Raw genomic sequence first — 14,903 nt, forward strand, 5'->3', positions numbered from 1 at the left:
TAATTGTGCAGAAGTTTGTGAGGCCACAAGAACTCTAAAATAATAATGAAATCAGGCAGATGTCAATCTTTCCAGATTTACTACTTCAGATCAGGAGAGGAAGTGCAGAATAAGGAAGCAGATGTAGAATTTACTGTAGGTGCTTGATTTTTGGCTGACCTACCTGGATGCTGATCAAAACTGCTGAACAGTTTCCCTATGAGTTGTATTTTATGCACAGCAGTGCCTGTCTAGAATATCTGCAATTGCCACTGGCCTGTGAAATTACCTCAATGTAGAACAAACTCGTAGAGATTAATTACCATAAAGATTATGAAATAGAGCTTCAAATCCAAATACACACTCTGCTTTTGAGACTATTACTTCCTTAATTTTACCAAACACCAGGACAAAAATAAAGCAGACTTTAAGCTATAACCATCTGTCTGAAACAGTGCAAAGTGGTGAAGCATTACTGTTTATGGGACTCTGCACCCTGACAGCACATTGACTCACTGATCTGGAAAAGGTTAATGAGAACACTACTGTAAGCTCTTATCTGACTTTCTTGGATTGCTGAACTTATTTGGAGTCCTCTCCCTTTCTTCTCTCTGTAGGTTTACCCAAGAGAATGGTTCTGTTACCAGTTATGAAATTCCCAACTTACCCCGTTCCCCACTACTCATTCTTTTAGCAAATGGCAGAAGCTAATTCTTATTGATTGAACAACACAGTACAGTACAGAATGTTAGAAGAAAAAAGCCTTTTTATCCTGTTTTCTTTGAACACATACTTGAGCAAAGTCATTTGTAAAGAAACATCTTTTTCCTACTTTTTGATTTTAACAAAATGCAAATTTAGTTCTCTAAAACTTGAAAAAATGTTCTGTGAAATGTTACCTCATTTTCAAATAACTTATACCAGCCTTCTGTTATAGGGAAGAACTAGAAGCTTAAATCTTACGTTTTAAATGAAGTATCCGATTATGTAAAATTAAATTTGTGAAGGATGTATAGAATATAAAACACTGATCACAAATAAACTGTTTTGTTGTAACACAAGAGTACTGCCTGTTTCCTAATGCAGTCACACAGACTCAGTTAATGACCTGTATTTGCTGTAGGGTTATTAAATGCAGGGCATAGTTCTTTAAAAAACAAAAATAAAAAGAATAATAATAAAAAAACACGATAGAAACTTTACAGTTAACATTTAACTTTGTAAATATTATGGTGTGTAATAAACTTAGTAAGATATGGGTTAAAATATTGTTTTATCTTATTTTTTATAGTTAAGCATCAGTACCTGAGTTTCCTTATAGATCAGCATACTGTAACTGTGATTTTAGACACAGTCTTAATTATCCAAGAAGACTTTTCACTCATACACAAAGTGCTGAAAAACAAATGAAACAAAGGGAATTAGTCTGTCTCTGTATAAGGCTGCATTCTGTGAAACAAGTATTAAACAAGTATTAAAGGAAGTTCCCACAGAAGGATGCAATTCCAGGGATACACCTTACACCTGTATTGCCCAGAGAAAGGACAACAATAATGTTACAATCAGGTTCTTTAAAGCTCAAAAACTACATGTTTTCCTTTCTTTTCTGTTTTTACAAAAAGAGAAAAAAAAGAGAGAAAAAAATTCCACTTGTTCTTGTGGCCTTCTTCACTTTTAAGATTGTCTGCCCACCCTTGATTTTCCATCCACCATTTCTACAGAAAGCATTTTATTTGTCAATTGTATATTAAACCAAAGGTTCTCCTTTCCCCCTTACATTTATAAGAATCTAAAGCAGCAACAAGGTCCCCATGAAAACTTGCTATTTAATTGTCCCAGTTCTTGTTGAGTGCTGCTGTGAAAAGTGACACACTTCAGCCATAGGCCAGTACTTTTTTATGAGTTGGTGCTCAAACCCAGAGTCCTCTTTTTGATGAGGAGTGTGTGCACCTGTCTGAAATTCCAGGATAGGCCCCAGCTCCACAACTGGAGTCTCCATGGATTGTGGACTGCTGTGGGTTCTAACAAGGGATTCCAGTGGTCTTTATTAAGGTATCACCCCACAAATAAGCAGCATTGTTGGTTGCACTCTCTCCTCAGCCCCCGCCCGTTGCTTTTCCATAGGCTGGCTTTAGTTCCTGCTCTTCCGAAGATTTGCCTTTACCCCCTGTTCTCTAACAGACGCTGCTGCTGAGGCGAGGGGAGCTGTGTCTGTGCTGAGGGTGTTGTAAGAGCGGTGCTTAAAGCAATGTAAAGTTCCTCCTCCCCATAGCCCCCTTAGAGGGAGAGAAGTATTAGAAAAGCTGAATAAGGGGTGGCTTATAGAACAAGCTGCTTTCCCTGGAATTAACTGCAGCTGTTATTCTTAAGCTGAGTATTTGTGCTTAGGAATGTGTTTCCATTTCCATGGTTCTCCTCCTGCCGTAGCTCTCGCTTCCGTTTGCTGTCGGTGGTACTTTAATAAAACGTAGAGGATGGCCCGGGAGGGTGAGCCTGGTGTCACTCACAGAACACAGAGCAGGGCCGGGGATGGAGCCAAATTGAGAGGTGCTCAGAAATCACTGACCTGTTTTGCTGGCCTATGGATGAAAGGAAGCCATCACGGAGCAGAAAAAGCATGGCTGATCAGAGCCCATTTTTGTTAATCAAATATTCATTAAAGAAATCTTTCCTCTGTGCACATTTTTCCCCCCCTCTCTTTTGGAGTTCCCCTGATTGGCAACTGTTTGTAGTTTTCTTTTTTTTTTTCCTGAATCCCCAGTTTTGTAAAATTCTAAACAAAATATTCCGTGAACCAATTCTATACAATGAACGTTAGTAAGCCAAAAACAGCTTCTTATTTCAAAGACAAGAAGGGCGCTATGCTCTTTTCCAACATGATGGCAGTCATTTCAGATGATTTATAGAAGTCATTTTTTATTTTTTGTCATTTGTTGGGAGTTACTAACCACATTGTAAACTTGCCCCCTTGCTGCATATTTTACATTTCTCTGCTTTACTGAAAATATGAATGAGCTGTCAGTTCTTTGTTTAGAAAGTGGTAACCTTGGAAGTGTTAGATGTTTCAATACCTTCAAAGAATTCAAAGTGCCCATTTTACAATGAAAATTCCACTTGCAGCTGAAAGAGCAGAGAAATTTAAATGGAGCTTTAGCTTCAGCCAGTCTCAGAAATTAACGTGAGGTTTTTGCTTCTCTGCTCTTCTCCCACTGTAGGTGGTTTTTTCATTGACAGTCCCTATTGCCAGCCTCTCAGCATCGCACCTTTTATTATTCACTTGGGCCCTCAAGATTTCTTCTCTGACTTCTAGAACCATCAGGTTGTGTGGCTCCAAATGGCATTTTGTACATGTCTTAAAAGCAAGAAAAACGTGGCTCGTTTTGAGGTTTCTCAACTTCAGACATGGGATCTGAGCTTTTTTCCTTCTTTTAAGTGTTTTTCTCACTTCTTGAACTTTGCTCCATGTAATGAAAAGCAATACTTAGTCCAAGCCACAAGTCCTCTCTTTGGGTACATAGCAATAGATGTGTATATACTCCTGGTTATTTCTTTACACTAGAAGGGGAAGGACTGCTGTGTTGAGGGGGGAAAACCAAATGCCAAACCAAGGCACAACCTGGGTCGAGTGCTGTTTCGAGCACTGAAATCTGCCTTTACTTTGACTACTGAAGTCCTTCAGAATTTTGATACTATACTGTATTTGCATGTTTCCTATAAAAGTTGCTACAGAGCTGTGCAATGGTCACTCCTGAAGCAGCAGTGCTTTGTACCATTGTGCATGTCAGCAGACATGAAATGTAGCAAAACGGCAGAAGAAAAAAAATAGAACATAATATTTTTTCCCAAAATGTAACTGAATGATATATTCTCTCTCTTTCCCACATCATTGATATGAGACACAAAAATGGTAGGCCTGAACTTGAAAATTAAATGGATTGCTTTTGTGTCTCTTAAAATCATCACTAAATGATAGGAAAACACAATATTTGGGAAACATCCAGTTCAAAAACCTTTGCTGCTCTAAATTTACTGAGATATTTCCCTCTTGAGTATTTGTATGTTGATATTTTGAGACTGTCAATCAGCAATAACTGAAAGGTGAATGTTTTTTAAAATGGTATTGGAACATCTATATGTTGCAGCTTAAGACTTCTAAGCAGTTTTCAGCAGGTTAATTCCACTTTATTCTCATTCTCTCCGGACCTTCATAGCCATATGCACTTGTATAAAATAAGCAGAAATGTAGTGACTGTAAGCTGAGATCGTGATATAAAAGGTAAGAGATTTTATTTTCAGCTTAAAGAATATTTTTATTGCTTTTTTTCTAAAAATCTCGTATACCTGTGACAATCTTGTATATGGCACGTTTTTATTATGTCTTGATAACTCAGTGTTTAAAGAGGTAATACATAGGGGTCTGAATCCCAACTTTGTATTTCTCAAGGCCAATTCAAATACTCCAGTTTCAGTTAAAAAATATTACCTAACACTTAAGAAATTGTTTGGTTTTATCAACAGACTGTTCTCCTTCAAATATTTTTCTCCTGTGTAGCATAAAAAGCTGTGTTGATACCGCTGTGTCAGGCACTGCATTCCTTGCATCCCTGTGGACACGTTTGGGTAGGTACCAAAGCCAGGCCATGGCCTGCTCTGAATAATGCACACCTTGGTTCTGGCTAAGTGCAATGGGTGACACTAATAATGAGAGAAACTATTTCCCTAAACTATTAAAGCTAAACTCCAAATGAAGAATGAACAACTTTGATGATACTGCAGTTAAAATCTGCAGAGATCAAATTACATTAGGTCAAATTAATTCAGGAAGCAGCCAGGTTTGCTTCCCTCCTGTGGGTGCAGTGCAGGACAGGAGGGCAGGCAGGCAGGGATTTATCTCTGCGTGAATCCTTTGCTTAGCTGTGCTTTTCTACAGCTGGAAATTAGGATACAGCCATCCATAAATAATTCTTTTCAGTTCTGTAGTAAATGTTTTAACAATATTTTACTTAGATTAAAATGGGTTTGGATTATGACCTATTGGTGCACATGATATGTGTAGTTTTAAAATACTATTTTTTTATTTGTCTTTTAAACCTTGCGTTATGCAAAGTTGCATAAGTACAGTACTCCAGAAGTGCAGTACTTGCAGTACTTGAAGTTGCTGGAAACAACTCTTTTTATATAAAAATGGCTAAAAAATAAAAAAGCAAAAGGGAGCAAGCTGATGATGATGTATTAGCATTTTAGGGTCTCAATTCAGAGATGAAAACAGGAACAACCCCTGACTGGTAACAGTTGACACTGGTGTCAAACAGAAAACCACTTGGTACAGAGTATGTAGTGGTGTATCAAGCCCAAAGGTCTGCATCAAAACACTAACAGCAAATATAAACTATATTTGATTTTAATATTGAATCATCAAATTCACAAAGTAGCTGCATGTACATCCATTCCTCAGGATATTTCTGGATATAATGCATAGGCTGGTAAGGGAAAAAGAGCTGTTCAATAGTGTCAGCTTTGCTCCTGAACTTGCACCTGGGAAATGAACTGAGGAACTGTTCCAGGGGCTGGCCCTGGAAGCACATAATCCTTCCATGACATCTGCAGGACAACTGATGAGCCATCAGAACATCCTTCCTGTTCAGGGGGCAGGTTTCTATCTGCTGTTATCTTCAAGGTGCAAACTCAGGGCTGCATCTGCAGCTCACCTACAGTTCAGTCCCTTTTTAAGCCTGGCAGGCCCAGCAGTGCTGATCCTGGAGCAGCAGGCTGCTCTGCTCCTTCAGATAGGATATTATATGCATCAAGGTGCATTATAATGAACTTCTCCTGAATATTCCTTTCCTAAGCTTAACTGCTGTCAGCCTGACAAGCACTGTCCACTTCAAGGACTGATAATAAACATCTTGCTGACTCTCATTTGATCTGCTTCTTTGTGGACTGTGCTTGGCAGCTTAATCCATATGTATTTCTTTCCAGCAGAATTGCTTTAACTGTGAATTTCTGTATTTTTCTGTTATCACTCTTTTTAACTCTTAAAATCTTAAGCTTTCCACTCTCCGGCTGGTTTTTTTTAAATGATCTCAACTTTCTCCATCTTTTTTTCTCTAGATTTCTCTAATACCCTGCTGTTTGTAATGCAGTAAAGCATTGCAGTATTTATGTCTGAGATGGCCCCTTGCCTTTGCTGCCTCCCTTTTCAGTAGGAGAGAACCATTTTCTGATATGTGAAACACACTAAGACTCCTAAATCTGGGTTCTGCAGCCTCCTGCAATCAGAGATAAGATCCTAAGGGGCATGACTGCCTGGGAACCCCTCTCATTCATGTGGAATTTGAGCAAAATAGCCCCATGTACTGAAGGGTCACAGAGTAGGCTCTGAAGTGCCTGATGCATTGAGGTTTGAGAGAGCAGCCAATTCCATCAGTAAATTTTAGCCTAATATCAGGCTATTATCTGATTAGTAATCTGGATAACATTTGCTTCATCAGTGTTGCATCAAGTATGGCTTTGCTAAAGCAGAAGTAGAAACTCATTTCTTCTGCATATAACTTTTAGGTTTCCTTTTAAAAGCCTCCTCACAGGATCTTGGTCTGAACTGCCTTTTCTGTGAGGTTGGAGGTCTGTGTTACAGCTATTGGGCTTTGCATTTCTGCATGTACCCAAGAGCCAAACGCATACATCTGGTTGTGTATGCTCTGTGCAGCTGCCAGTAGCATTACCAATTCTGGAGTACCTTTTCAGTGGAGCAGAAATGGTATTTTACAGTTTGAATTTCTGGTTCATGGAAAAGAAATCTGAAAAGTTCCTTTCAATTAGTACATTTATAAATAGGAGACCAGGGAAAGTCTGTGCCTATACACTACCCACCTTAATGCTAGTTTTAGCTAACCAGATGATCGTGTGTATTTTGGGAGATGGTGTCTGGCACTTAAGGGATTAAAAGCCAGAGATTTACAATGAAGAACTGAACTGTTTAATGTGTTCTCTATACTGGAAATGAATGGTATCACCATTGACTTTGCAAAAATACCCATGAGCTTTAGGGGTCTGCTTCCGTCCTACTTTGCCAGCCATAAAGAGATTCCTCCAGGCAGGCTCTTCCTAGAGAAGGGTTTAGAGTAAGCAGCCAGGTTTGGAGGGCTTGGCTAGCTCAAAGCATGGTGTGTGGTGCTTCCTGCCATCGTGTTCTCTCTCTGCCAGTGCTTGCTGTCTTCCTTAAGCACACATTCAGGAGCTGGAACACAGTGACCTTATTCCTGGGCGTTTGGCCAGTTGGATGGAGGGAGGCCAGCCTGTGCTCCTGAAGGGAACGTGTAACACGAGGCCTTGGTTGCCCAAGCAATTTCTGTTGGACACAGTGCACAATCCAACCCTCACAAAGGCAATTTAGTGCCTGGGTAGGTGGTTCCTAATCTGTCTAATTTGTTGTCCTGTAGCCAGTGTGAGCTAATTAGATGATTCAGCAATTGTCATGGCTCCCCACTTAATGTGCTGTAAATGCTGCTGCCATGACTTTCACTGCTGTTAAATACCTTTGCTTCTGTGAAGTCTGTCTTCCTGCCCTGCCTTTTCTGATCATCTTCTAGAATCCTAGTAAAGAACTGATTCTCTCAAATCATGAAATTGTTACATATAAGTATCTAGATTCTTAAAAACTTTTAATTAGACTGTGAAGCACTTCAGAGAAACCAGTTTTCCTACAAATATTTCAACTTATTAATGTGCCAGAGGACTATTTCTACTCATTAACAAAGATCTGAAAAGTGCTCCAGTACCTCTCATCTCTGGAGAAAAGGATTCTTTCTTTGAGAACACTTGCCTTCTGCTAGGAAAAAAGATTTAAAGTGTGTCTTAATAAAAGACTGTGCCCTCAAGCCCCTGAAAGAACTTAACTGGGGAAAAGTGCACAAATCTAAAATTATTTGAGGCCTTTTGCTCTCACTGAGCTATTGAGAACAATTTCCCTGACAAGAAGTTCCTCAGATTATTAGGATGTAGAAAATGCAGGAGGAGGGGCATGAAGATTTCTCAAGTAGTCTGAGAAAAAAATCTTCTGTTTGTTGGCTGTTCAGCTATGCAACTCTTGTCACTTATTTTTCTCCAAGACAGCAATAAATGTGAGCAGCTTTAACGTACCACCTCTGATCCAGGCCTGGCAATGTCCCTTGGAGAATGAGAGTGGCACTCCCTGTTTTTTCTGCCACCAACTCCCTGATGTAAAGTCCCTTGCTTCATTTGTAATTCTGCATCTGTACTTTTGAGCCAGTCTAGAGGTGGGGTAGCTGAACATCTCTCCTAATCCCTATAAACGACAAGACAGTATTTCAGTCTTTACTCAGACAAAATTACAAGTTTCCTTCTGCTTCTTGTGCTTGGTATACCAAGATATGCTCACTCAGTATTAGAACTTCTTGCCTTTAGGTAAATTCTAAGACAGTTGCCTCTTACTTAATGAAGGAAAAACTATGTCCCAGCCTCACTGAGTTCCAAGTCACAAAGCAGCTTACAAAAACAGCTCCTATTTCCGGTGGCTCTGGGAAACAGCACAGGAGCTCTGCTGCTGTGGATTCCTTTGGATACATGATGAGATGTGTAAACATGAAATTCAGATTGTTGTTCTCAGTCATAAGGCTGACTAAGACCTTGCCTCTCTGGCATCAAAAGAATGAAAATGAGCTCTGTGCTGGGCACACCGAGGAGCTCTGTTAGGAACGGCTGTTCTGTCTCATAAACAGTAGCTCAGCTCGAATGTTCAGCACACAGACCCTCTTGGGCTTCCTGCTGAATAATCCAGTGAAAAATGAGATATTTTATTGACTTGTTTAAAGCAGAGCAAAGAGACAGGGTAGCTGAATCTGCTGTCTTAGTACAGGAGACAGCTTGTCTAACAGCTTGTTGGTTTCATTCCACTGGAAGTGGAAATTCTGCTAAAGTCATTTTAGAGCACTTCACCAGAGAAACCCAGCACTGAAGTCCTGTGCCTATGGACCACAGCAGCAGTTTCATGTGCACTTTCTTTTGAACATAAACCATTTAAGCTAGTGGTTAAGTAGTTGTCATTAAGAGAATTGTCACCACTAAACTGTTTTATTGCTTAACCCCAGAGCGATGCCTTCTTAGCTTTATTTGTGTCATCTGAATCCACACCTATTTATGTCCAGGTATTTGTGGTGCTTGTCTTTTCTGCTCATAGATATGGGATTCACTTGTTGGTTTGTGACTGATATGTGAGATAATACAAAAGCACAAGTAGGACATATCTGCCTGTTCCTCTGTCTACTCCTCTCTCTGGGGTTTCCCAGGAGAAAGGGGACTCTTCCTCCCACACCGCTCTGATGCTGTGTAAGCAAGGCAGTGCTTTACTGGGAGTGCTGTGAGTTAGGTAAGAGAAAAGTTCATCAGACAGTAAGGTTTAAATTCAGTAAAGTGGGTTTTTTTCTCCAGTTCCTGAGATTGCATGAAACATTCAGACCACATTGTTTACCTTGATGTTTCTGAGGAGCTGAATGTCCAAAAGTGGTGTGTGGAGATGTGCAGTTCTAAAGCATATCTCTTAATTTGGATGTTGTTTTATCTTGAATTTGGTGCCTTAACTCTGTACAATTTAAAGTCATATATACTGTACCACAGGTAGTTTAGTAGTTGTGTACTTGAAAAGAACCCATCAAGCCTAGTCTATAGAAACTTTTACAGACTGAGGCCTTCTCAGGGGGAGTACTCTTCCATGTTTAATTAATAATCCACCAAGAAGTGAGAATTACAAGAATGTAAAGAACATTTAAAATTTTTAACTGTAGAGACTGAATTTATCTGATTTCTAACTTCAAAGGTTTGGGGCAGTAAGATAATTAAAGCTGCAGTCTCTTCTATGCTGTGTAAGTAAACAACTTCAAAATGTTTTCTCACCAGCCAGAACTGCAGGTTTGTGAAAACCTCTGGACTGCTATCACTAGTAGAATAAATAACACTTAATTTTAAAAGGCATTAATTGAATGTAACTGGCTATCCTCCACTGGTTAGCACAAGAGAGTTGGAATGAGTAAAAGCTGCAGTTAATTTTTAATTGATTAAACTTAAGCCTCATTCATACCTCTAACCAGGATCTAGAAGCTCCAGCTGCCTTATGCTGCTTTGCAGTTCATGAGGTGTAGTGCAGCATCAGCTTGAACACAGGATTTCTGAATGCATCTGGTTCTGGCAAGAGAGAGAAAACATAAGAACAGAAGAAAATGTCCTTCTCCAGTTTTAGAGGTTAGAGCATCACAGATAGAAGCTGGAGGGAAAGTTGCACTGCCTCTTCCAAGTCCATTAAGACAGTCTGTGGTAAAACCAGGAGGTTTATGTGTGCTGGGGAAAGCCAGCAACCTTGTGTACTATGAGCAGGGGGAGCTGGGATTGCTTTTTCAATAGTTACTGAGAAATTAGGTAAGAGGTTTAAGCTCTCCATGCAGCAGGCTAAAAGCTGCTAATAATGTTGCTAAAGGAGATGAAATTATTTTTTCTGTTCAGTAAACAAGTCCAGGATTGCTGGTTTTCCACGGGAGGAATGTGAGAAATCCAATGGACAAAATTTGTTTTTTGATGCAGTCCTACCCAAAACAGGTAGATAGTTCCAGGCAGTGTGCAGAGCATGCAATTGAATTTTTGGAGGAAAAGGAATAAGAGTCATTTCCTCAGAAGGAACAGTAGTTAGTTATTTCGGCAATGCCCACAGTATTCTAGACAAGCTGCCTTTACACAGAGGAGCATGGCAACAAGGGAAAGCAGATACTGCTCCCACAGTGACCTGTGTGTACACACTTTAGGTCACCAATATTGGTGTAACTCCTTATGACAAAGTAGGTTCATCTTACCAGCAAAGTGTATTTTGACATTCTATCCACTTCTATTTTTTAAGCTAAAGGGGAGTTAATCATAGCACTCATCTGTTTCGATGGGAGCAGACCAGAAGGTAAGTTTTAACTTCATACTTTGAAGCTGCTATGAATAGATTAACAGTGTTCCATGGAAACAACCTGATGTACTTCTTTATTTTCTTGGAGTTTCATTTCTGTGTTCTTGCAAAAGCACAAGCTTGTGGAAGCGTAATCAATACAGAGTTACTCAGGGTACTGCATCATCTCAGCAGTGGACACTAACTGCATCTTAAGTCAACAGGCACACATAAATCAAGCTTAATTAAGAGGAACAGGGCATCTTGGCAAGTTTTGCTTTATTACTGGCACTGCTACAATTTAATGATCTATGCATACTGAAATGTGTGTATTGCTGCACTCACTCCCAACAGAATGTGAGTCTTGTAAGGGTGTCCTGTAGAGTATCAAAGTCAGGGCAAGTGAGACAGTATTTATTCTTCTGTCATTATTTTCACAAAGAACTCTTTCTAAGCAGATGGAAAGTCATTCTGCTCAAAGGAGAATAACGGTGGGCTAGAGAACAGCATTCAGAGCAGTACAGCTTTTGAAAAGTTCATGATCCTATGAATTTAATTACAAAAATTCTGATTTGCAGTACAGATTCTTTCCTGTGTTTTTAAACTCCTATCACTGTTTCCCTGCTCAAAATAACAGGATAAAGACAAGTGTAGTTTTCTGATAACATCTATTGTGTGGAAATCCACATACACTGGAAGAAAAGGGAGGCTGTACTGCAGAGAGCATATTCAACTACAGAGCCATTCTCTGGGCAATGCTGCATAATTTAGGAGTGGGTAACCATGCCTTCAGGGACAACATGAAACAGAGCAGATGGTTGAAAAAAAAATCACAGAAAAAAGCCTCCAAGCTTTGTCCAGTCACACATTTACCCCTCTCTGCAAACGGAGACAGGTACATTCATACACGCATAATGAGTTATCTGTCAGGCATCACAGAGGTCCTTAAGGACAAATGTTTTGGAGCCAGTCTCCTTTTGGACAGAAAAAGCAGGAAGTTGACTCTGTCTTCCAGTTCCAAGGTGCAGTGTCTTATTTCTCATCCTAACCCTAAGTCAATATTTATTGATCAAACTGACTAAGCTTTTTAGGCCGACCAGCTCTCTACGAAGCAATTCTCTCTTGAGCCTCTGCAGGGGCCAGTAACTGGTGCTTAACTACTGCTTCCACTCCAGAATGTCACCGTGCTCCAGCTGCCCCAGAGCCAGCCTGGGACACTGCACTTCTCAGAGAGCAGCACTGCTGGGGGTGGGGGCTCTCCAAAGCACTGAAGTACAACAGCAGAGCAAGTCCCAGTGGGCTGTATGCTTTTAAAGTCCTGTCCAGTTCTTAGTGACAAAGTTGAGCATGAAACCTGTACTGCCAAATCTATCAGCCCCTTGCTGAGAAAGGCATCAATGGGCAGCAGCCTCAGAAGTGGAGATTTTGAAGAAAGGCTGGTGCTTTCCAAGGCCAACTCACAGGCTTTTTTTTCATGGCTGAATTTCCACCCACCAAAAATCACCGTCAACCAAATCAATTAAAATTGCTGCTACTTTGGGCTAAAATATCCTTTGTGTAACCCAAACCACCACCATCCATGCATCTAAAGAATTCCTAAGCAAAGACTCCTCAGGAGGCAGAGCCCTTCTGACAGGAAACCTGGCAGTGCAGTCTGATGTGACTTTTCTGATGATAATTACTTCTCCGAGACAAGGCAAAGACAGAGGCAGTGCTTTGGGGCAGTGTTTCATGCTCAGCAAGTTTGTAGAGGGAAGGAATGCATTTCTATAAATCACTTGTACTGTATTTGTTTCTAGACTTGAATGAATTTCACTTTTCCTTTGTGAGTCAGCATATTAAATGTTAAAGAAAAGGTCTATTTTTCTAAATCTCTTTCACCAATAGAGGTCTGACCTGCAGCCAAGACATGGATTTATTTATCCACAGAGGATGGAGTGTTTATTTTTGAACTAAGATTGGATATGGCATTGAATAAAAAGAAGTATGACCTATAAACTATCTAAACCTTAAATACTATGAAAGCATTCCACAAATGAGTAATATGGTGGACGATACCATCTTTCTTCCCAATAAATCTCTCTCAAAGAAGTTACCCAGAATTAAACTTCCAAATGAAGTACAAGAGATCCTTGTGGTCTAATTACAGACTACTTTCAAAATACTTCTGTTTTCTCCCAATTTGTAATCACTAGAGAACAATGATGACTGAACTATTCCCAACTATAAATAAAGCTATTTCAAATAAAGTAATTTGGCAACAACCACGGCTATTTATAGCACTAAAAATGCAATTTGAACATTCAAATTTTCTTAATTTGGTAGCAGTTGAGTGGGAAGAAAAATAACTGCACAATGAATTTTAAATTGAGCTGTATCTACTCACTAGCCAAAAAAAGCGTACAGATGTAAAGGGAACGCTCTTTGTACCTTCAGTTGCTTCCTACCGTGCTGCTGTACCCGTACACTTGGCTTCATTTGGCTTCTGTGCTGTGGTTTGTACGCCAGCCACTGTTACTGACTGTACACAACACGATCTGCACTGTAATCTCGGGTCATTTCCACTGGTTGTAACCCAACACTACAGACTTCTCTGTATATAAAACTGGAACCATGTCCCATTTGCTTCCAATAGCTCCAATAAAGATTTATCTCTGTAAACAGGAATTATGGCCTAATGACTGCTTGGGAGGGTTGGTTACAGTGAGCAAACTGCCTCCAAGGGGGTGCTGAAGCCTGGGAGCCAAACCACAGAGGTCCATTGTGCCGAGTCAGGTAGCAGGCTCAGCAGAAAGGAGAGACGGGCTCCCGAAGGCTGCAGAGGTAGCAGAGATGACTTGGAGGTGCAAACATAAAGCACATTTATGCTGAAACAAGCAGAATGCATTCCTTCACAGAGGTGAAAGTGAACAGAGCATTACTGGATTTCAACTTACGAGGGCTGCTGCACACAAGTACCTCTGGGGGCTTGCCTTGGAAGCAGTACCAAAAAGCCCAAAAGGCTGTAATAGCCGTGATCAGCCAGGAAGGCAAGTTTCACTCCAAAAAGAAATCGGGACAATTCCTAGTATTTAGCTAATTAGAAAAACTGGATGTTAATTTTCTTAAAAGATAAATTATACACATAAAGAACAAGTAAGGTTCTTTCAAAGTTCTCTCCACCCCTCTCATTTCACTGTGTTACTTAAATTCCTGTGGTCCCAGTTTGTCCTCTGAGGTCCAAAGCAAATCCAAGCAATTTCCTTGTCCGGAGCCATTAAGGGCAGGAGTTGGGGATACCATGACAATTGTGTGGCTGGTGTTGTTTGCCTAAGGGTGCAACTCATGGTAAGATTTACTGGAATACGCACATATGTCCAGACAGGAGTTACAGAACCCAGCTGTACTCTAGAAGAGAAGTCAGTGAACATAGAGTCTTACTTTTCTTAGAAGTGTTTTTCTGGTCTTGAAATGCTAAATTGAAGTCTGAGTGCAGAGGTCATTAATCAAATTCAGAGGAGATCAGACTTGAGAAGGGATTAGAAACTGTTATGAGCTGACTATAATTGAGATTGCTCTTAATGAAATGAGATATATGAAATCCCACAGCTTAGAATGTATGATAACTGGACCAGGACTTGGTGTGAGACTTTTGCCCTCGACAGGCCAGTGTGCAGCCAGCCCAGTCTGCTGGCATACTGCAAACAAGTCAGTAATGCACAAAGAGCTACTCAGGGACAAGCGTACCAAACACAACGAAACCATGCATCACTTAAAATTTAGAGCTGTATCAAATATTTAGCAAGTAAGATCCACAAAGAACTGAAGAGAGTCACTAAGAAAACATCATTAACACTTAACTCAAACTGAAGTCAGTCTTACCTACTGTATTAGCATAACGCCTGTCTGTGCTCATGCCTGATGTTAGCTGGCTCACTAAGAGGTCATTCCAAAAGCTCCCTTGGGATTATCATCTCTGAGGTGCTGAGAAGCTGTCAGCTCTTCGGCA

General features: G+C 40.2%; 1 protein-coding gene across 3 annotated transcripts in view; it reads left to right on the forward strand.

Moving 5' to 3' along the window:
• STRBP (spermatid perinuclear RNA binding protein) overlaps positions 1-13,582 on the forward strand; it is a 59,430-nt gene extending 45,848 nt beyond the window's left edge. For 2 of the 3 annotated variants that reach the window (XM_030961196.1, XM_030961197.1), the window contains exon 18: positions 597-13,582. In XM_030961196.1, the coding sequence (XP_030817056.1) occupies positions 597-673 (77 nt within the window). In that variant the 3' untranslated portion in view covers positions 674-13,582. The remainder of the gene's footprint in view (positions 1-596) is intronic. The other variant, XR_004061214.1, reaches the window with a different exon arrangement.
• The last annotated feature ends 1,321 nt before the right edge of the window (positions 13,583-14,903 follow it).

The sequence above is a fragment of the Camarhynchus parvulus genome, chromosome 17 (assembly GCF_901933205.1).
Source record: "Camarhynchus parvulus chromosome 17, STF_HiC, whole genome shotgun sequence".
Taxonomy (NCBI): domain Eukaryota; kingdom Metazoa; phylum Chordata; class Aves; order Passeriformes; family Thraupidae; genus Camarhynchus; species Camarhynchus parvulus.